This window comes from Acomys minous (genome assembly GCF_964271855.1).
Source record: "Acomys minous genome assembly, chromosome: 3".
Classification (NCBI taxonomy): domain Eukaryota; kingdom Metazoa; phylum Chordata; class Mammalia; order Rodentia; family Muridae; genus Acomys; species Acomys minous.
Window position 1 is genome coordinate 57,746,757 of NC_140485.1, and position 22,871 is coordinate 57,769,627.

General features: G+C 54.4%; 1 protein-coding gene across 2 annotated transcripts; it reads right to left on the reverse strand.

The window, feature by feature from the left end:
• Positions 1-2,668: 2,668 nt before the first annotated feature.
• SLCO4A1 (solute carrier organic anion transporter family member 4A1) lies at positions 2,669-22,603 on the reverse strand. Of its 2 annotated transcripts, none has more exons than XM_084777917.1 (12): positions 22,448-22,603; positions 12,881-13,756; positions 11,848-11,938; positions 10,448-10,569; positions 9,914-10,025; positions 6,419-6,573; positions 5,478-5,652; positions 5,156-5,321; positions 4,891-5,063; positions 4,556-4,620; positions 4,075-4,223; positions 2,669-3,630 (listed from the first exon to the last, which is right to left on the reverse strand). In XM_084777917.1, exons 2-12 carry the CDS (start codon positions 13,680-13,682, stop codon positions 3,490-3,492), a joined length of 2,151 nt encoding a protein of 716 aa, XP_084634043.1. In that variant the 5' UTR covers positions 13,683-13,756; positions 22,448-22,603; the 3' UTR covers positions 2,669-3,489. The 2 variants fall into 2 exon arrangements, with proteins under 2 accessions (XP_084634043.1, XP_084634042.1); XM_084777916.1 differs by having other exon boundaries at positions 2,671-3,630; positions 5,478-5,673.
• Between the last annotated feature and the right edge of the window lie 268 nt (positions 22,604-22,871).

Here is a 22,871-nt window from a genome sequence, read left to right on the forward strand (position 1 = left end):
CTGCTGTGGACTTTGTCAGCTCCTCAGTGGGGCACGCAGGGGTTGTCCGGTATAAGGTATGGTGAGGAGCAGTGTTCAGACCCCAGCATGGGTACTAGGCAAGCATCTGAACCCACTGCAGAAGCTGATATAAGGACAAGGCTTCGGTTAGAGAGCATTTCACTGCTCAGGTGGTGGGAGCCATCAGGTTCCAGGAAGGAAGGTCAAGTCGGCTCACCTGGGCATCTGCCTCCACAAAGAATCTGCCTGTCCTCATTACCCATAATCCCGCTAGAATGCTATTGGCTGTGCAGATTATGTTGGAGTGCCAGCGCAGGGGGGCAGGGAGGAGCTCGCTCCCTCTCTCTGTGTGTGTGTCTATGTGTCTGTGTCTGTGTGACTTCGTGGCTCTCTCTGTGTGGTAGTTTTGTGCCTTGTGTCTTCCTGAATGACCCATCACCTCCCTAGACAGGAACTCTGAGAAAGCCTAGGCTCCGGCCCTTAGGTGCTGTGACCTGTACATCTATGTGTAATAAGAAGTAGAGTGGCCTTGGTCAGAAGAGGTGCCAGCCTTCTGAAATGAGGGAGACAGCTCTGCTAGTGAGGCCCCTGTGGGAGCATGAAGCTGATCCACAGCAGTCATGTGAGGAGCCAGGCATGACAGCACTCACAATCCTAGTGCTAGCAAAACAGAGACAGGCAGAGCCCTTGGCCAGACAGCCTAGTCTACTTTGTGAGTTCCTGGCCTTGTCTCAAAAAATAAGGTGGATGGTGCTTGCGGAATTTGTTGTCCTCTGACCCTGGTGTTGGCTCTGGTTCCGTAACAATTAGACTTTATTATAAATTTATCAAACAAAGGTATCTTCCTTACAACCTAACTATTCTAAACGGGGGGAAAAGAGGTTAAGGAGAACAAGAATGAGGCCTTTTGGGTGTCAGTTCTGTGGGGCAAATCCCAGTCTTGAGGAATAAATCTATGCTGCATAGCCCAGTTATTTAACATTTGTTTAATGAAAGTTGAGTGCATATCTATGCTGCATAGCCCAGTTATTTAACATTTGTTTAATGAAAGTTGAGTGCATACCATGTCTGACAACAGATTCCTTAAAATGTTTTAAATCCAACATGTCTACTGGACGCCATGCCATTTCATCATAACACGCAGCACCATTTTGACTGGACACATGTCTTTTAGTAACTGGAAAAGCTGAAGGTGCCTGAGTGACTCTGGAGGGTCCCTCCATCGGAACATTTTTCTCCAGAGACCTTTTTTGTTTGTCTACTTCCCTGCTCCTTTAGTCTCTGTTTTTCTTCACCCTCTGGAGGCTCTGGAGGCTTCCTCTATTGGAACATTTTCCTCCAAAAACCCTTTTGTTTGTTTGCTTTTCTGTTCCTCTAGTTTCTGTCTTTCTTCGCCCCTCCCCCCCCTTTTTTTTTAACCAAAGATGCTGTTTGCTTTCCCAGTACTTCATTTTCTTTCTGCATTTTCTCTATCTGTTCAGTCAGGTCTACAGTTCTTTCCAAAATAATAGAATTTACGGACACTTTCAGTTTTCCTATCTTATCAGCCTTTCTTTCTAATCCTTCCAAGAGTGAAACACAATAAAAGGACAAAGAAAAAAAAAACACACCAGAAAATTCTAAGCATAAAGCAGGAAAGAGTTTTCTAACAGCAGTTGTGATTTTGCTGATACACAGAAACAGCATTTCTTTATCTTTGACATTTGAATCTTCCCTCATACCATTAGAAGTTACAGAACCTACCGTGCCCTATGTTGGGTACCACTTGTTGGCTCTGGCTCCTTAACAATTAGACTTTATCAAACAAAGGTATCTTCCTACAACCTGACTCTCCTAACCAGGAGGTAGAGGAGATTAAGGAGAACAAGAGTGAAACCTTCTGGGTCTCAGTTCCACGGGGTGAATCCCTTGGTGTAATTCTCCAGGCATGCTCGCAGCAGATCCTCTACCCAACAGATGCAAGCTGCACTGCCCACGGCCTGAACTCTTGCCTTGTCCTCCCCTGCTCCTTCTCCCTCCCCTGCACCCCCCAACTGGCCATTGGGCAGGAACCATTCGTCCAGATCCCTCCTCCCATCGATGGTGGTTTTGCCATACAATAGCCCAGTCAGAATTCAGGTCCTTGTCCTTAATCTCGCGCCCCCACCCCTCAAATGGCTCCCCTCAGTCTATCACAGATGCTTCTCTCAGTGTGGTATCAGTGGTGTCTCAATGGGGTCAAGCCACCCTAGACTGCTTTTACCTGGAGCCCAGTCACGTTCCTTCCACACCCTGGCACACATGAATTTACATATGCACCTCCCATCCAGCTGCCCCCTCAGCACACAGTAAGTGGCATGTTCTTAACAGATGGGCGGGGCTTGGCCATGAGATAGGTATGAAGAGGCCCTTCATTCTTCATTCCTCTGGAGCTCGGTTGCCAGCGGAGGAGGCCATCTCTGCCTGCATGTGTGCCTGTGCCTGTGCCTGTGCGTGTGCGTGTGCGTGTGCCTGTGCCTGTGCCTGTGCGTCTCAACTCTGTCCTCACACCATAACATAACCCTCACGCTGTATACACTTGTATCTGCAGAGCACATGTGCTCATACACCCACGCACACATCATACCCTACGGACAGCAGCATTTGGCCACCCCGTTCACAGATGGGGCCTGAGTAATTCAGAAAGTGGGGGGAAGTCCAGAGGTCTGGGCTACAGCCTGTCTACTTGCCCCGTTGTTGCCCTGCTTCTGGTCACAGAGGCAGTGGGGAGGCTCCCTGGGAGTGTTGTGGGCCCAGCAAATGCCTGGGACAGCCTATTGCTATAGAAACCCACACCAAAGGTGGTCAGACAGACCTGCCAAATCATAAGACTCATAGAAATAAAACCTCATGCAAGGATTATTGCTTTAAATATTAAAATATATTATGTATACACTCTTAACCAAAAACATAGAAATGCATTGTCCACGCAACCTGTGTGGCACCTCAAATGGGATGACACCCTCACTGCAGTTTGCTTGGACACAAGTCACATGATCAGGTACAAAATTGATTCCATAAACGCCATTCAGTGCAAGATGTATGTCCAGACATAATGATTCAAGTCGCTCCCGCCCAGCACAGAGGCCACCAGGCTTCCAGGACAGGCAGTAAAAGCAGATTCAAGCAAAACACCAAATATCTGGCTCCACAGGATCACGGCACCCAGGGCACTGCTGCCTTGCATGGGACTTTTCAGTAGACACAGGAACTCAGGACCAGGTGATGGTCTATGAAATGCAGTGACCACCTAAAGGCTCCAGGGCTTGGGGAATGTGTCTGGTTCATACGTGACACACTCCTTCCTCTTCCTCCTTAGTGACTCCGAAGCTGCTTAGTCACAGCGTGGAGCAGCAAGAGACTCCAGAACGCAGTGTGAGGTCCTCTGCTCAGGGTTGCCCCCCTATGAGGAGGTCAGGGTTTCCAGGAAGAGTCCTCAGGAAATGGGGCGAGGGGAGGGGTGCGGTAACGTCAGACATTGCTCTGGAGCTGTTCTGTGGGACTGTCAGAGGCTGAGGACTGGCTGGGCAGGGAGGCCTCCAGGCCATCTGAGGACACTGAAGGGGACTTGTACAGAAAGTAGGCGGCGACAAAGAAGAGGAAGCCCATCACCTGGGAAGACAAGAGAGAGGTTGGCCCTCACCAGCCTGGGGACCCTGCCCTCCTCTTTCAGGAACTAAGACGCGTCCTTCCTGGCTTGATTAGTTCCTCAGGGGACCCCAGTTCTTCAGTTAGAGAAGGTAAACTACCATTTGGTTAAAAGTAGGGGGGCAAGGCAAGGTGGAAGGACCAGGCACGGGCTGGACAGGGTCCCCCTAAAAGACATGGGCCACCTCTGTTCTTAGAAACCGTGAACAAATAACATAGCCTCTCTGGGGGTGAGGAAAGACCTCAAGATGAGGCCTCCTGGATTCAGGTGGTCCTAACCCCATGGCTGTGCCTTTATATAAAACAAAGGAGGGGGTCGAGGTAGGACAGTGTTGGGGAAAACAGCGGGTGGAGAAAGACAGCGGGGCAGGGGCGGAAGTGGAAGCCGACTCCAGAAGACCATCTCACCTTGAAAATGAGGCCTGCAATGAGCATGTACCGACTCATGGCTGCATTCTGGTAGACAAAGCAGGAGCCCTGGTGGCCACACTGGCTCTGCCACAGCAGGCAGGCCTTGTCAATAACCCAGCCAAAGGCAATGGGCCCTGGAATACTTCCTGCCAAAGGAGAGAGTCCGTTTAGTACCGTGATGGGGGAAGAAAGAGTGTATCATAGGGAAAGACCTTGGCAAGGACACACTGTCCATTTGTGTTCTCAGGGGCAAAAAGGGGGACTTAAGAATTGATTGGCACTGGGCAAGGAGTGTCATGGTTTCTCAAGAGGGCCTTTTGTGTTGAGGCAGATTCCTACTGGGTAAAAAAAATGACAATGGGTCCCTCTAGTGGGCAGTTAGGGAAAAGGCCCTTCCCAGGGCCAGGACCCCCTCTAGGTTCCTGATGCATGAACACACTGCACAACCGTACACGGCTTCATCACCCCCACACAGTACCTAGTGTTCTCACGACGATCCACTGGATCCCCAGGGCAAAGGACCTTTGCCGATCACAGACACACCTGCAATGAGAATTGTGACGTCAGAGCCCATGGAAGGTTGGCTGTGGACCTCACACCCCTACACCAGCAAGAGTTCTGGCCAAGTTCCAGGCCACATCACCACCTCCCTAGGTGCCAAGCACCTCGCTGGGGACCAGAGATGTTCAACTCCCGATGCCACTACAGAGCAAAGCCCAGTTCCTGGACCTGTGGCTACCCCCGGGGCCCAGCAGCATCCGTAGAGCGCCACCTGCTGGTACTGCAAGAGAAACTGAGGTGAGAGCTTCTTACCGTAGAGTAGCAGTTAGAGCAGGAATGCTGCTGAGGAATGTAAAGATAATTACAATGAACACCAGAACCAGAAGAAGGGGCTTTCTCTGACAGGTGGAAGTGCACTTCCCTGTGGTAGCATTGCCCAAGCCAGAGGATACCTTCTCAAGGACACAGCTACAGCCTCGGTATACCTGGGGAGCCCAACAACAGCGCTGATCACACAAAGGCGGAGGCTTCCCGGGTCCCTGGCCAGAGCAGGGCAGCGGGCAGCGACCACACTCACCTTCTGGCCGCCAAGGCCAGTCCCAGCACCGGCAGGGCAGCCTGCATAGCAGGGAGAGTAGTACATGGTGCCGTCTGAGCCACACAGTGGAATGTAGTGCTCTGGGCTGCAACAGTACATGGCGTTGCAAGCCGCCTTCAGGTCCAGGTGGCCCTCAGGCAGGAGGCTGTAGAAGTGGGGCATGGAATGGTGTGTTAGCAGGGCTCAGGGGTTCTGGCATGCTTCCCTGCCCACGTGTTGCTGTGACCCACACCTCCCCGCCGGGTGCCAGCCCTCCTCAGGGGTGCAGAGCCCAGAGGTGTGGGGCCTCCACCAGACTCACCTCCCGACATAGCCAGTTGTCACGCCTGCCATGGGCACGTTGGGGCAGTGTATGAGGAAGACGAAGAAGGCCAGGAGGCTGGTCAGAGTGCAGAACAGGCAGAACCGGATGATCCCAGAGCCACGGAGCTTGAGCCTGTTCACCAGGAAGCCACCCAGGAGTGTGCCGCCACCGCCTGCTGGCACCACCAGATATCCTGAGGAAGGGACTCAGTGAGGGACCTGAAACCCTGGTCCTGTCATTTCTGCATGACTAGTGTGGACACTGAGGAACAGGGGGAATAATTCCTGCCCGTGGGTGCTCGGTCAGGATAGCTGTGGGAGGAGGAGGGAGGAGGGGGAAGTTTCCTCAGGCCACACAGAGTCCCTGGAAGCCCAGAGCTCAGTGACTCGGGTGTATTGTGGGTATACATGGGGTGCGGGTGTCAGCACAAGAAAGTTCTAAGAATGGGAGGGAGCCACCAGGTGTGGGCGTCTGGGCCAGGTAAGGTCATGTCTAGGGAGAGAGGAGTCACCAACATGAACTCACTCTTTCTACCCAGACAGTGAGACCCGCAGGGTGGGCTGCACCTGAGGGCTCTGTTCACACTGGTCAATACTCTAGGCCGGGCCCAGCACTAACTAGTGCATAGGGATCTCCAGCCAGCAGTGTGCTCAGCAAGGCTATGGCCCTGCCCTCAGCATTGGGAGGCCACAGGCTGCTAGAGTAAGGGTTCTAGATAGTCTCCCCCCCGCCCCCTCCGCAAGGCTGGCCTCCCTTAGAGTTCTGTCAGGCAGGTACAGGGACTTAAACTTAGATCCCCTAAGACTCTGGGGGCATCAGCTGCATGGCATGGCTCATAGAGACAGCCAGGCCCAACCGCACACAGGAGTCAACCCTCCCCCCCCCGCCCGGAGAACTGTCCACTTGGAGGTTGACTCCAGTGCTCAGGGTCTCCTTACCAAACAGAGTGGCAGCCTCTGAGGCACTCAAGCTGAACTGGGCCTCGAAGAACTTGGGACCGAATGTGGACATGCCAGCGATGAGTGTGGCTTCCGTAGCCCCTGCCAGGCAGAGCAGGATGAATGTGGGATTCCGTAGGAGGAGCCAGATGGAACTGGGCGAAAGGGGAATAGAGACCAGAAAAAGACGGAGGGTCACCATGGGCCAGACTTTGCATGCAAGGAGCCAACCATGCCTGAGGCTATCCACATACAAAGGTCCATGGTTTTGAGACGGCAGTGAAGTGGTACCCACATCTATCCCAGAGACATCAGGAGGGGGCGAAAGGCTGGGCTTGGTGGGTAGTGAATTAAGGGCCCTCCTGTAAGCCTTTGGGATGCCTGTCTGCAATGCTACTAAAGCCAGTTACAGAGACTGGGTCTCTGCTGTGGCTGATTTCCAGTTTCATTGTGGGGACATGGACAGACCCTGAACGGATGAAGATAGCAATCACTTCTGGCAGCCACTGTGATGAACTAGCAGACAGGGTCTGAGCAAGGGCTAGTGAGATGGTGACCACCAAGTTCAGGGCTGGACAGACCTAGGAAAGGGGGCTACCAAAGGGATGGGGTCACCTAGAGAGGTACAGGCGTCTAGCCACAAGCCATGGGGGAAAGGGCAGGCATCTTCTGGGTTTGGAAACAGGGGCCCGCCTTCAAGGAGTGCTGAGGCGGTTTGTCAAGCTCCCCTTCTCTTGGCCTGTACTTAGGGGACAGTGGCTGTGGGGGTGATAATAGGATTGGTAGTCAGATACAGCCTGCTAATCCCAAGGTGACTTTGGCCTGAAGGCCCCAGCACTGCCATCCTCGGGCACTGCTTCACCTGGCTCTGTCCCTCTACCTGCCATCCCGTCTGGAATGTAAAAGCCATCAGCCACGCCCTCAGCCACAGGGTGAGAAGCTGACTGATTTGGCATCCCAGGGTCACAAGCCAGTGGGAGTCTGACTGAAGGCACCGCCTACCTGCTGGCCGGAAGTCAGGCTCTGGGAGCTGTGTGCTGACTACAGGGTTGAACTTGGGACCTCACAGAGCCCTCAGGATCAGAGCCTGAGCTAGAAACCTCTAGGGAACAGAGCTGGTCATTGTGCCCAACGGTCACCCATCTTAGTCATAGGTCAGTCAGAGCTAGGGCGTTCCTTGAAGTCAGCTCATGGTATAAGCTACACTGGCCTCTGCATACTAAAGCTGCTTCTAGAAGTATGCGAAGATAATTGGTTCTTAGGGAGTGGTGTGAACAGCACTGCTTACATGCTGTGTCCATTGGTTCTTAGGGGGTGGTGTGAACACCACTGCTTACATGCTGTGTCCATTGGTTCTCAGGGGGTGGTGTGAATACCACTGCTTACATGCTGTGTCCATTGGTTCTTAGGGGGTGGTATGAACACCGTTGCTTACATGCTGTATCCATTGGTTCTTAGGGGGTAGTGTAAACACCACTACTTACATGCTGTGTCCATTGGTTCTTAGGGGGTGGTGTGAACAGCACTGCTTACATGCTTAGTGAGGCTTGGTGAGCTGGTGCCTGTTCCCTGCCTCCTGCGTGACTGGCCACCAGATATTACTGCCCCCATGAAAGTCCCTCTCTCTTTGACAAATCTAGACCTAGGAGATGGTATTCCTGAGGATAAGCCAAAGCAGCTCCACACAGCTTCACACTCTGAAGGGGGGGGGGGAGGATATGGGCCAAAATACACCACACTCTGAAGAGAAGCCAGGATTAGCTTACAACCCCATGATCAGCAGGTCCGTGAGGGAGCACACACTGGTGAGAACCCACTGCTTCCTAGACACTGACTGGAGTACTGAGTGGTCAGACCGGCCCCGATGAGACACCACAGGACCCCTCAGGTAAGGCACACTCAATTCTTTTACTGTTTACTTCTATACTTGAGGGCTGAAAAGTCTTTCCAGTCAATTGCTCAGCTTCATGTTCTGACAAAGGAAAGCAGGTGTGAAGGGACGCTGACCCCAACAGGGACCTCTAGGGTCAGAGTGCTGACCTCTCACGGCCCCTCCCCTGCAGGGTATATCTGGTGTGCGATAGCCATGCATGGGCTGGTCCATTCCTAAGGTATTCCTAGACCTGCTTGGCTTCAGGCTGTGGTTGTGGCGCTGCCATGTGGAACATGTTACACACGGTGTCTAATCCCACTGCAGGCTGGTTGGCTGAGACTCTCGAGTTTGCACTGAGAAGTGGTCATGACTTTTCATGAATGTAAAGGGGGCACACATTCCTGTGTTTGCTTAGTCCCAGAGCCTGGCTTCAGATACTAACCCTGGGCACGAACCTCTACCGTATAATGCACAGTAAGAGGCCCAGGTTCCCCAGCTGGGCAAAGCTCATGCCCGCCATACTGTGCTGCCCAGATGGCTTAACACCAGACAGCTCTGCTCTTGGGTTGAGGAAAGACCAACTACAAGACCATGGCCAGTAGATCCTCAGCCAGTTTAGTCCTGCCTGGGGCTCACCCTATTAGGTAGGCAGCTCCCAACTCTCCTAGGTGAGCAGTAGTGAGATCTTGCGTCTCTACCTTCACCAGCCTCGCTTTTTTTCTGGGCTCTGTGGGAGCCGCCCCCCCCTCTCTGTGTTAGGACAGGCTGTGGAACTCCACTCCAGCAACGTCAGTCCTCCACTCCCAAGTAGTCAGTTAGGTGCCACCATTCATAAGATCAGGACATGTGATGGGGTTGAATGCATCCTAAGGGCTGCCTTGCCTGGGTCTCTGGAAACCTCAGTTTCGTAAGGAAGAGACAGTCCGTGGGTACCAGGGACTCTAGGAGCTCTTCCTTACAAAATTGAGATTTCTATAGTCTACCCTGGCTCTGCTGTCCTTCTGAATCAAGGGACAGTCTCTGAGCTGCTGGGGTCTTAAAGCCAGGACAGACAGACAATGAGGGGGTGGAGTGAAGTTGGTTAGCATAACAAAGGACCACCCTAGAGGAGGAGAGTGATCAGTGGGGGAGGCAAGAGCCAGAAGAGGCCTCTGCTCCTGTGGGTTCTCTATCCTGTATGTGGCCCAGAATCGTATCTCCTTGAAGCTTCTGATAGCAAATGCATAGTGACAGCCAATGAAAATACAAGAGTGGTCAACACTGGCTGAGGGGCTCTCTGGGGAGGGGCTCAGGGCCCGCAGGTACACTGGGAAGACATTTACTCTGTGGAGCCTCCCAGGATGCTTCTGGCCCCAACCAGGGCCTGTGGCTTTAGCCAGGAGCTTCTGATGCCCATGTCTCAGGTGCTTGGTGGGTCAAAAGGGAGGTGGGGATTACGGGGCTGTAGATGGTATGGGGTTGCACTGGCCCAATGTGGGACCCGTGATATACAACACACACACACACACACATGCACACACACTCTCACACGTGCACACACGCACACATGCACACACACGTGCGCGTGCACACATGCATGCAGCAACACACACTCAGCACAACACACACAGCGTACTCCTTACAGGGGCAGGTCTCTGACGGTCTTGCCGAAAGCCGGGTTGCTCGCTGCTCCGTGGCTGTGGTCTTTCAGCTGCTCTTTTTCAGCTGCTCTCATAATGACATAGCGCTGGGAGCCTGGAGGGAAAGGGTCAGGAAATCGCCACAGCTTCCAGAGGGCCTCACAAGCTCCGCTCCGCTCCGTGGAGGCTGCCTCCCACCCCAACCCCACCACCCCCTCAGGACCTGGGCGTGTGGTATGCTGACACTCAGGCCTGAGGGTGCGGCCTGAGAAGGTGGAGTTGTCGTGTGACATAATTGCAGCTCTGAGAGCCCAAGGCCACATGGGCGCATCAGGAATGGAGGTGAAGGGGTCGCTTCTGGCAGACACACAGGAGGGGCTAGCAGTCTGGCTGGCTCGGCTTTGCTTCCCACATAGTGGGAAGACTGAGATCAAAGACTCCCCATTAGTTGAAGTGACAGGAAGGGGGGGGGTAGGACAGCAAAGGATATACCCTGCCTCCTGGACGGGGACCTCCGTGCCAGGGCAGGGAACCCACCTGGTAGCTGCCGGGGATAGCCGAGGATGGGGATGGCGATGAAGAAGGCAGCAATCCCAGCTCCCAGGAAGCCAATCCACCAGGCGCCAACCCACAGCGGGCTGTCAGTGGTCAGCTCCGTCCTATTGGGAGAAACAGGGTCCTTGGATTGTTGATTAGCTGCCCTGCTCTCCTCAGCACTTACATAGGGAGGCTCGCTCATTTCCCCCTAGGGTGTCTGCGCAGAGGGCATCAGAGGCCCTTGGGGCCACAGCCATGTGTTCATTTCTCCCTCAGGCTGGAGAAGCCCTCCGATGAGGCCATTCCCTGAGAGGGCAGCTCTTCACTCAGACCCCAACTGCCGGACCCAGGGATGCTGCCTCAGGCAAGGCCCCTAGGGACAGGAGCTTCACGTAACAGCTGGCATCCCTTCCCCACACCAGCTGCCATCCTCAGGGCCACAGAGCTCAGGGGACAGAGGGCTCAGCTGGAGTTCACTGAGCTACTCGCACAGGGACCATTAGGCATCCGACTGCCATCTGCACAGGAGCAGGCAGAGAGTTCTCAAATCGAGCAGGGAGTCATAGGGAGGGAGCAATGGGGTGACAGGAAGAAGAGGGTTCAGAGGAAGCAAGGGATGGAGGAAGGACTCAAGGCAGCAACGCCAGGACGACAGCATGTGTGCGCCTTCAGCTCTGGAAGCTGCCCCTGGGCCTGCAGCATGCTCCCACCCCCTTGAGCAGATTAACTCGAACCCAGAGCCCAAGCAGCACAACACATCCAGACCCGGGGACATGAGCCTTGACCTACCTCAGGCTCTGCATAGAACACGCACCCTTGACCCCATAGTATCAACCCAGGGCTAGAGGCGGCAAGTGAGAGGGCAGAGGGCTAGAAACCTCGCCGGCGCCATCTGCAGAGAGAGTCCCATGGTGGGGCGGTGCCCGAGACCCAGCAGAGCCACCAGGAAAACTCAGCCATTGGTCCATGGTAGGACACAGGGCAAGGGCATCTGCATAGCCTTGCTGGGCAGTAGTCAGCAAAGGGGCCACCCTAGCCTCCCAGCTCTGTCTCCCTCCATCTGTCTTACTCCTCACTGTCCCCACACACACTAGAGAAACGGACGTGCCTCCTGTCACTTCAAGAGAGGAGCTTTGAAGATGCATGGCCAGGGCTTCAGAATCTTGGGAATTTGAATCTACATGCCCCTCCCCCTACCTCCCACCTTTCCCTGGCTATGCCCTCGAAGCCACGCACAGACCCCGAGTCTCTCTGCGTACTCCCAGTCCTTATAGCCCAGGTTAGCCCAGGTTTTCCCTGCTCCAGCGATGTTGTGCATCAGAACTATCCTTGGGACCCACAGCATCCCAGGTCCGGGAGGCGGTACTGAGGTGGGTAGGTGACTGCACCCGGCTACTCACCGTCGGCTCACTTCCGTGTAAATATTTAGCATGGTTCCTCCGATCAGGTAGCCAGCGGCAGGCCCAAGGATGGCTGCCGTGTAAAAGATGGCTAGAAGGGCAAACAGAGTGTGCAGACGTCAGGTGCCATGCGGTGGGCCCTCCTGGGAGATGCCACCTCAATGCTCCTGTGCCTGTAGCCCCACTGTCCCCGTGAGGCAAAAGTACGTCTGTGTAGCCTGCAACTGGGCCTGACGTCCACTCACACCAACTTTTAAAATGTCTCCCTCAATGCACTCCGGGTATCATTTTTCACTCACATGAAAGCAGAGAGGAACATGGGAAAGCAGAGAGGAACACGGGAAAGCAGGCACAAGTGGCAAAGCCGGAGGTGAAGGCCACTGGAGGGAGAGAGTGGGGCCTGAAAAGACTGCTAGACTCCCTGCTGCCCCGCCCCCCACCAAGATTAGCTGAGGCGGTATGAAACCTAAGGCCACCTGGGCAGACAGCAAACTCAGCAGCAGGCAGCTGCCTAGAAGGCCACAGGCCATGGCTTGACCTCAAAGTCAGCCTGCCTGAATTGGCTCCACTTACTCCCCACCTGATGAGGGAGGCCAGGCAGCGTACACACAGGGCACACAAGGAGCCAGGCTGGACTCCCCCTCCCCACTTACCTTTGTATGGGATTCCTTCCAAACTATACAGAGGCTTGATGCCGGCTAAGCCTTCCCTAGTCCTCCTGCCTGAGGACTTGGGGGCCACCCCCCCCCACACACACACCGAGCCGCATGAGCAGGCCTCACTTATTGTAGGGCTGTACTGAGATTTCTAGCCTGAAGCCGCTATGGGATTTCTTAGAAAAGCTAGCATCCACTTTCGTCTTTTGGTAGAACCCCTGGGCTGTGCCACTTCAATTAGGGGCACATGGGTCATATGACCATGGGAGGGACATAAGATCACCTAGCCAGGCGCCCAGAAGGCATCAGCTTTATTCCATGTCACCAGCTGGTCCCTTCTGCCTACCCGTCCTGACTCCGCGGCAGATCTCACTCACCGATATAGATGGGTGAATAACTTGACTTGACATTCTCATCCAGGTAGGTGACACCCAGTGTGTAGAGGGGTGTGGCACCCACGCCATGCAGGAGCTGGCCCAGCATGAAGATCAGCCGGTAGCTGGACAGGGCTGAGGTACTGTCCTTACACTCCACGTGACTGCCGTTGGTCAGGCATGCCCCGGTCCTCACCCCCTCGTCCGTCTCTACCTCATAGTGGCCAGCAGTGAAATGGGGCAGCGCAAATACCAGGGAACCGATCCCTAGGACAAGCACGCCCCAGCCCAGCCAGCGTGGCTTGTGCCCATTGCCCCCGAAGTAGCTGACAAAGGTGAGGCAAAGGCAGGCAGCGATGTCGTAGGAGCTGGCGATGAGCCCACTCTGGTAGCTGTGCAGGTCAAAGCGGCGCTCAATGGAGGTGATGACAGTATTGATAAAGCCGTTCACTATCATGCCCTGAAGGAAGGAGGCTGCACATAGGAAGAAGAGGAAGCCTTTGGGGGTGTTGAAGACCTGCAGACACTTGGGAGTGAAGCCTTGCCAGCCGCATAGTGTGTCCTGTGGTCCTGAAGACACGTACTGCACCTCATGAGCTGTCTGACTCCTCCGATCCTCAACCTGGGGCTCAAACAGGGGTTGGCTGGAGGAGCCCAGGGGGGTGTGGGCAGCACGCAGGGAGGCTGGTGATGCTCTGCTGCTGGGGGGAGTGTCACACCCGCTGTCTGTGGCGGAGGACGAGCTGGTGAAGAGGAGCTTCGGGAGGGAGAGGAGGTGCTTGTCCCCCATCGAGTGCTGAGGCATCTCCAGTCTCGTGAGAAGGGCGTTGGCAACACAGCAGGTGAGATGCAGTAGGGTGTCGTGTCTCTGGGTCTATTCTGTGAATAGAATTTCTTGTTGTTAATAAGCCTTTACCTGTTCCCTAATCTGCTGAAATCTCTTCATGAACATTCAGTTCTCACTCAGTCCATCACTGGGTCAGGCCATTGGCCAACCCCTCACTCATGCATCTTGTTGGTATTCTATAACCCTGCTGCTGGTGGGTCACGCCAAGCCTGGTCCCAGGGACTGGACCCTAGCAGACCCTGAAGGTGTGGCCACCACATGTGAGGACACAAGACAGTTACCACATGGAGGCCACCAGACAGTGAACAGAGCTGAGACACGGAGGGGGACCCATAGGCACCCTGTGTTGCCCTAACCTGCATGCCATCCTCTATGGTTTGCCTTGCCTGTCTGAGCTGCCTTCTGCTGTATGAAGGGAAGCGCTTAATGGTCAGCTAGTGGTAATTTAGATATGAATCACATGGCTGGTCCCAGAGTCCATATAGTCCAATAGAGCCATCTTCCAACGGACACTGTGACCCAGCACCCAGCCAGGCCCCAGGCTGATTTTTATATGTTGGTGCTCATGGTCAGGCATCCGTGGTTGTATCCTGAGTCTGTGAAGAGTACAGCTGCCTGGGGCGCTGCTCGGTGAGCCAACACCTCTACAAGCTGGTGCCTTTGCCTGAGAAAGAGTGCCAGAGGAGAGCACCAGAGGCAGGTGTGGTAATAACAGTCAAACCTTCCTTGGGCAGCCGGTGTAGCCAGCCACACATGCAGCCATCACAGTAGCGTGCATATATGTTATGTGCACATGTGTGCACATTCATGTGGAGGCCAGAGGCCAACGCTGGGTGTCTTCATCAATTTTAATTTTCCATTTTAAAAATCACAACATCTTATCTATTTATTGGGGGTGGGGTACACACGTGCGACAGATTGCACATGGCAGTCACAGGACAAGTTGCTGGCGTCAGTTTTCTTCCTCCCACCATGTAGGTCACGGAGATTGAGCTCAGGAATGATGTCAAGTGCCTCCGTGGGCCAAGCTATCTCACCACCTTATTTTCTATGGCAGAGTCTCTAACGAGGCCTGGGGCTTACTGACTTGGCTAAGTTAGTTGCATAGCAAGTCGCGCATGCCTGTTTCCCTTGCTTTGAGATTATATGTATGTGTCATCACATGCCTATGTATGGTTGTCTTTTTACATATATAGTGGGGATCAGCTCAGGTCCTTATATTTGGGCAGCAAGCTCCTCACTGCCTGAGTAACCCCCTCTGTCCCAAAGCAAGCATCGACTTTCCCAAACTGCCGTGGGCCAGGACAGAGGCCAGACAAAGAGAACCAGGGCAAGACAAGACTGAGGCCTGAGGCTTACCATACTGCACACCAGCCTCAGAACCTGGGGTTGAAACAGACAGCAGACTCTCTGGGCACAGGAAGAGTCAGAAGGAAAAGACTCAAGGTCACCAGAGTACTGCCCTTTTTTTTTTTTTTTTTTTTGCTTTAAATACAGGCTTGCCTTATACCTGCTGTGTTCTCTCCACCCCATGCCTGGACAGCTTCTGGGGACTACCCAGGTGGCAGGCAGATGAGGTATACATAGGGTATGATGGAACTTAGATAGCAGCTTTGTGACCAGCACCAGACAGAACGAAACGGATTTCTTCCTTGACAATGAAAGCCACCACTCATGTACTCCAGGTACAGGTGTCCCACAGTGCCAACGTCACCATGGTTTCACCTGAGCTGAGAACACTGACAAATATTTGAAGCACAATCTAAAATTAGGCTTATGTACATTCTACACTTAAATGAGCAATCTGAAATCCTACTGTAAATATTAGCCAAGTGACTTTCTGACGTTAGCTGCCTTTCCATTGTAGGGTTAGCAGAGCCGACTAGACACATGGCACATACCGGTAATACCAGTGTATGGGGAGACTCAGGTAGAAGGGTCACAAGTTCAAGGCCAACCTAAGCTGGAGAGTCTTACTCAGAGAAGACGGGGTGGTGAGGTTGTAGAGATGGCTCAGCAGTTAAGGGGTTCCCTGCTCTTCTAGAGGACCTAGGCTATGTTCCCAGCACCATAGGTGTGTTGCAACCACCTACAACTCCAGCTCCAGGAGATCAAAGGTCCTTTTCTGGCCTCGGTGGGCATGAAACACAGAAGGCATATGCCCACACAGCCACATACTTAAAAACAAATGTTTGAAAATGGGGCCAGGGCTCAGTCAGTCACCAACTGTTTGTCTTGCAAGCATGAGCATTTGCGTTCCATGACCTGGAACACACGTTCCATTGTTGTCGTTGGTTTCCTTTTAAGCTGGATGTCACAGTTCATGCTTACCACACTGAGGAGGTGGGACAGGCATATGCATTTCTCAGGCTCACTGGCCGGCCAGCTTAGTCTACTTGCCAAGTCAACGAGAGACCCTCTCTCAAAAACCAAGATAGGTGGTGCCTGCACCGGCCGAGCTTGTCCTCTGGCCTTCACATATATGTACACCATGTGTACATGCACACACGAGTAACACAAACATACACCCCTCCATCACCACCAATAAAAAGATCTCGGCCAGGCAGTGGTGGCGCATGCCTTTAATCCCAGCACTTGGGAAGCAGAGGCTGGTGGAGTGCTGTGAGTTTGAGGCCAGCCTGGCCTATAAAAGGGAGTCCAGAACAGCCAAGGCTACACAGAGAAACCCTGTCTCTAAAAAAAACAAAATAAAATAAAATTAAAATAAAAATATCTCATGGCATGCCTATCTACCTCTGGGCCTCTGCCTACACCCACAGCTACCGTTCTGATGCCAGGAGGGACAGTGCTGCTGAGGGAGGGATGACCCAGACACTGGCTTTCAGGCTTCTTCTTCAGATCTGGAAGGTGGATTCTGGGATGGCTGGCACAGACCCCAGTGTCAGCCTGGCTAGACCACATGTATCCATGCATCTGTCACACGTTACTGCAGGCATGTCAGTGATAAGGCACCATGGAGTCTACAGGCACCACTGTCTGGAGGGCTTGGCTGTGTGTAAGGGTAGAGCCCAAGGGATCCCTGCCCTACCAGCTTACCGTCTTCAGGATCTTGGGACGTGTCCAAATCTCATGAGTCAGTTCCTAATAATAAATCCCCTCATATTTCTCACTGGCTGTCCTCTGGAGAACCCTGCCTCACTCCAGGCCATCCCATCCCTTTGGCACTGACGCTGCTCTGCTATAGATGGGAGCTCTGCTACGCACCGGGGTTCAGGGACCCACTCCCAGGATACAGTCCTCATGACAAGGATCCCACAGCCGCTACACCCGAGCAGCCCTTAAAAGTTTCCTCACAAGCTGTGTGTGGCTGCGGCTCAGCAGAATCCAGGCTCTAGGGGGCAAAACATCCATTGCTGACAAGAGAAGAGCCTTTACAGGGCATCCAATGCCCTTGTGTTCATGACCAAATGTGGGCTGCCTGGGTCCCCTGGACGCAAATGCCCAGTGAATCTATATGGAAGGCAGGCCCATCACATCACTCAGCTGGGCCCTGTACTTCTGTTTGTTTGTTTGTTTATTTATTTATTTATTTATTTATTGGTTTTTTTCGAGACAGGGTTTCCTCTGTGTAGCCTTGGCTGTCCTGGACTCACTTTGTAGACCAGGCTGGCCTCGAACTCACAGTGATCCGCCTGCCTCTGCCTCCCAAGTGCTGGGATTAAAGGCGGGCGCCACCGCCGCCCGGCTGGCCCTGTACTTCTGACAGCTATCTGAGGACAGAGATCTTTTTCCCACTGGGACTCCAGCCATGCGACTACCCCCACCGCCACCACTGAGCAGCTGTTAGTGGGAGGGGCTACTGGAGTGGAGCCTGCCTGGGTGCCAGCCCCTGCATCTACTTCCACTTCTAGCAGCTACGTGGTGGGCAAGAACAATATTTGAGGTGGGGAAAAGCTGGCACCAGGCTCGGAGGAGCTTTCTCAGCCTGAAGCACTGCTCAGGTGGGGAGGAGCCCACCCTCTAGGGCGCCAGCCTTCCGCCAGCCTTCCCCGTTCTACATCTCAGCCCAGGGGGCGGGCTCCACCCAGATGGCCCAGCAGCACAGCCCTGTGGGATTAGGTCAAGATGATTAGCCTGGGATGATGGAGCCCTGGGGCCTCTGCTGGCCGCTGAGCACTGTGGGAAGGGCAGGCATGTGCACATGTGCACAGGTGTGAGCAATGCATGTGGGCTATTTTAGGCCACAGGTGACTAAGATTCCCTTACAAGTCCCCCCACCCCCCACCGTCTTCAGGGATGCAATTGCAGCATCTAGCTGACCATGTCTTTTAGTTCTGAAAGATTCCAGCCAGCTGTGGCCACCTCCTCAGAGTCTCCCAGAGAGGTCAGTGGCCAGAGGCAGCCTGCCACAGTATAATTTGTGGAAAAAGGGGCTGATTTGCATGGCTGCAGGCTTCCTCCCTGCTTGCTTATTTCCTCTGTCCATCCAATTTACTAACCTCCCAGCTGGAGCGCTCCCTAAAGGCCTCAGCTCACACTTCAATTTGGAAGAAAGAATTTCAGAGTGTGTATGTGTGTGTTTGGGGGGGGGGGTGTGATGCACCAGGTCCCTGCTCCCTGGGGTCTCTGCAGCCTGTTCCTAAGACATCTTAAAGTCCGAAAGCTGGCTGTCTAGCAGGATGCCCCGTCCTTGTTTGGAGACACTTTGAGGCCCAAATCCTAGAACCTCTTCAGACTCTCTCTTCCCTACTCCTCTCTTCTTCCCCCAACCCCAACACCCTCAGCTCCTGCGAGAGCAAGAAGACAAGGCAAGTCTCTCTTCACCCCACCCAACTGCTCTGGGGCCAGCAGCAAACCAAGTCTCTCTCTCTCTCTCTCCCTCTCTCTCTCTCTCTCTCTCTCTCTCTCTCTCTCTCTCTCTCTCCTCGCCTCTCCTCTCTCTCTCCTGACATCCCCGCTGACACCACACACCCTAGTCAGCCACTATCCCTGGGACTCTGCCTCCTAACTTCTCCAGCTATCCCCTCTTACAGACAAGGAGAATGTGTCTTCACTCTTCAGGATGAGGGCGCGGGCATATGGCCGGCCACCAAAGCACCCAAAGCAACCCAGTTTGCACACGTGTAGCCACTCGTGGGTGAAAGCACAGGAAACCAGCGGCTTTGCACGGAAGCTGCCATGGACTAGTCGACAGGGACCTTGAGTAAGGGACAGCAGGGCTGGCACCAGAAGGACATGCCTCACACAGAAGGCCTGCTGTCGCAGCCTGGGTAGCTCTGCTCCCACCCTGTCTGTATCTGGGGATCCAGGAGCATGTGGAGGGGTCTGCCATGCACCGTGCTCCAGAGGGGAATGGAAGCCTCGCTAGTCAAGCCAGGCAGAGGTTGCCTCCAAGCCGGGCGAGTGCTCCCCGTTTTGGCAAGTCACGGGCTTCTCTGATCTTCAGTTTCCCTCCTGCAACGTGGCCCGAGGTGAAGGACTCAGCCTTCTTACACAGACGGGCCCAGCTGCCACTAAGGCTCATGGGAAACAGCTCTGTAGTAGTGGGATCAGTAAGCTCAACCTCTGAGGCACGGCACTCCTGGACTTCAAGGAGGTCTCTGTTTCCCATGTGCTGTGCTCAGCTCATCTGGTAGCTTGCTTTGTCCCTGCTCACGCTCCACTGTTGGTGTGATGGTTCCTGCAAAAGGGACCATGTGGCAGACCTCACGGCTCTCACAGATCTTCTACATCCTGGGCGGAGGGCGGGGGGAGGGAGGGGGAGCAGTGAAGGATTCCAGGTGACAACCTTCATGGTTTTCAGGGTCCTCTTAGGCTCAGAAGGAGGCAGCTCTAGCTATATAAGAGGCCAGCCTAGCATAGCCAGGCCATTGCCTCCAGGTGACCACTTAGGGTACAAATAAACCTGTAGAGTGTCCTGGCCTGAGGGACCTCAAATACAAAATTCAGGGGTCCCAAGTACGTATGGGTGAGGTGGAGAGGACGGTGCTCAGATAATCCTCGGCGTTCTCTGTAGCTTGGGTCTGAGGGGGCAATGTGAGGCATGCCTGGACATCTGAAAGGGGTTTGAACAGCACTTGGGGGGAGAAGAAGAAAGGGGATATTGGAGGCCCCTTAGCTCCCAGAGCTTTGGTATCTTGTGCCCAGGAAGACCAGACAATGACAACAAGCCTTGCCCTACCCATGGTCCCCAATTTCTGAGCCACAAGTGAGTGGCTTTTTAAAAGGCAAGGGTTTGAGAAAGCACTACCCTCATCTACAGTTGTGGTCCAGAATTCTAATTCTCTTTGTTTGATTTTATATTTTTCAAGACAGGATCTTCCTATGTTGCTCTGGCTGTCCTGGAACTCACTACGTAGACCAGGTTGGCCTTGAACTCACAGAATTCTAGCTGCCTCTGCCTCCTGAGTGCTGGGATTAAAGGCGTGAGCCCCTACACCCAGATGACTCTAATTCTTTGTAATGCTACCAAGAATGAGGTCATGATACATGTCTACAGGGAAAGAAGGGGTGCTGGGGTGGGGGTGGGGAACCAGAGACCTTCCATCTGAGAGCATCTGGTTTGGGGGCAAGACTATCCCAGACCACTCTGGCCCAGTTGATGCCTCTGCAGAGCCCCACAGGATACACCCACGTCCCGAATGCTGGCCCATTTCCTCCAGTCCCCACCAGCAAAGTTCCCAGGCTCTACTGGTCAGGCAGAATTCCAGTCACTTGACAGGTGGGACACAATCCCCGAGGGCCTATCCAATTACAGTGGTTGAGAACTAGGACTGAGCCATGGTTGCGGGGATCAGGAAGTGCCAGTCTCTGTACTTCACAGGGCATTGAATGTATCTCAAGAGGAAGCAGGGGTGTTCCAAGAGCACCTGAGTCAGCACTGACTCTTCCACATCTGAGGCTTCACCCTGCAATGGGCGGACTGGGGAAAGCTTGGGAACTCCACCTGTTCCAGTTTCAGAGATCACAATGGTATGAAAGGATACACACAGCACAGCTTTGACACAATTGATACAGTACACAGAATTGATACAAGCTAACTAGGAAATAGGTTCAGTCAGAAGACTTCCCGCCTCTGGAAGTAAGGCAGGCATAGAATCCACACCACCGCTGTGGAGAGCTCCTCATGCCTCGGGCTGAGCAGTTACTGGGCATCGGTAGCTCTCCTGCTGGGCTCATTCACACATCTTCATCCCGCCTGCCCTGCCCCTCTCTTTGCCCAGTCACAAGCCGCCTCCTTGCCTGCCCCTCTGCAGTATTGGGGAAGGTTCTGGTTGGAATTTGTCCAGCACCTGCTTCAGGGACCACACCCAAATGAGCCTCCATTAGATCATCCAGGAAGAATTTTCCAGGCAGTACCTGCTGGCCTTTCTAGCGGGCAGGCAAGGCAAAACGTAGCCAAGCAAGAAACCCTAGGTCTTTCACCTCTTTGCAGTACATGGGCAGCCAAGAGGTACCTTCCGCCACTGGTATAGTCCTGTCCTGGTAACTGCTGGTTCTCTGTCCTGGCTTTCCTCTCTTCTTGAGAATGGCTGACAAAGAATACAAGCCTCTAGCTTCCTCTGTGTCACTCTCCTGAGGCCTCAGGTGCACATCCTCCCGGTGCCTCAGCCTGCTCCTCGGTGACAGCAGACTTCAAAACACTGCCTGGGACTGCTCTGGTCCAAAGCCCTCTCTAGCCAGCAAATGCCAGGCTCAGCAAACATTTCCTGCTGTCCCCACAGCTACAATTTATAAATAATTCAGCTAAACACCAGGTGTTCTCTCCCCTGATAGCCACCTGCCCCAGGCTGCCTAACAGCAGTTGGTTTACTAAACTCGATAAACGACTGCCTTGAAGTAGGGATAGAGAGCTGGTTCTGCCACGAATAAACCACCGCGGACCCAGCTCCTCGGGTCAGAAAAACCCCAGGCCCTGTATTGGAGAGGCCAGTTGGCCTAATCACGCTAAACTCAGGCCATGGCGCCTAGGGGCCAAGCAAGCTGCACGATGCCACTGTGTATCTCCATCTCATACTTGCGTACATCTGCAGATGCTAACACCTCCCGTGAAGGAGGTACCCTGTCTCGGGTTCTCGGGTTTGCAGCCTAGCCTACTAACCAGGCGCCAAAGGCAGGCGGAACCCTCGTTGGCGTACACCTGCGTTCGGCGGCGCTCGTGAGCTCCGAGAAGGTGCCGGGCCTCAGGGACCCGAGAATCCGCGGTCCTCGGAGAGACAAAGCCCGCCACTCGTAAGCAACTTTCGTGCTTCACCCTCTGACTTAGCAACAGCCCCCGCTGAGGGTGAATCTGTTCCTGACCAGACCCTCAGGAGCTTGCACCTGCGCATTCTCGCGTACTCTAAACCCGGGCCGGCGGCCCAAACAGCTCCCCGCACTCAGTCCTGCGCCTCAGCTCTCTCCCATCTTCCCCCTCTCTCTGGCGTAGAGGCTCTGCCTGCCCGCTCAACACCCCCCGCCCCCCTTTCCTGCAGACCCGCAGCTTCCCTCGTGGGTAGCTGGCAGTGAGAAGGGGTAAATTCTGCATCCGGCTTCCTTGGTCCCGCCCTGCCCCCCTAGAGGAACCGTGGGCTGTCTCGCCGGCGCTGGGGTCGGCTTCCCGTCAGACATCGCACCCCGCACCGCCCAGGCGCAGCTTCAGTCTAGCCTCCACTAACACCAGCCGCTAGCAGGTCCGGGTCTGGCATACCAAGGAGGCGTTCCGCCGCAGCGCAGACCCTGTTCCCCCAACCGGGTCCGAGTCCAGGTCCCAGAGCACTCACCTTCCCGTGAACCCGGCCGCCGCGCTGCGCCCTGCGCTCTGGCCTTCGCGCAAAGCCCACTCGCGCTTCATTCATCGCCAAAGCCGCCCCCGGAGGGCAGGGAGTTGTGGCCTCGCCACCACCACCAATGGCAGCGCGGTTCGGGTAGGGCCGGGCCCTGGCCCGAGGTGACAGTGGCGGGGACGAACGGAGGGGCGGGACCTCGGGCAGGGCGGGTACAGAGCAGGGGGCGGGACCTACCCGGTACTTTGCACGCGGTGAGTCCTTGCTGCTAGCCAGCGCCACTGGAGGTTGCCGGCTGGGAAATGTGGCGCCAGGCTAGAAAGGTACGGCTCAGGCCTCATTGCGTCGTAGGTTCCACTTACTTCCGGGTTCACGCTCAAACGTGGAACCCACGCGGTGGAGGGAGCAAGTGGCGATCTCC

Excerpts from the sequence above, each read along its gene's own strand:
- SLCO4A1 (XM_084777916.1), bottom strand. The coding sequence starts at position 13,682 with ATGCCTCAGCACTCGATGGGGGACAAGCACCTCCTCTCCCTCCCGAAG. Across the intron at positions 5,322-5,477 it reads ACAACTGGCTATGTCGGGAG|CCTCCTGCCTGAGGGCCACC; the intron begins GTGAGTCTGGTG and ends CCACTTCTACAG. Across the intron at positions 5,064-5,155 it reads CTGGCCTTGGCGGCCAGAAG|GTATACCGAGGCTGTAGCTG; the intron begins GTGAGTGTGGTC and ends TGGGCTCCCCAG.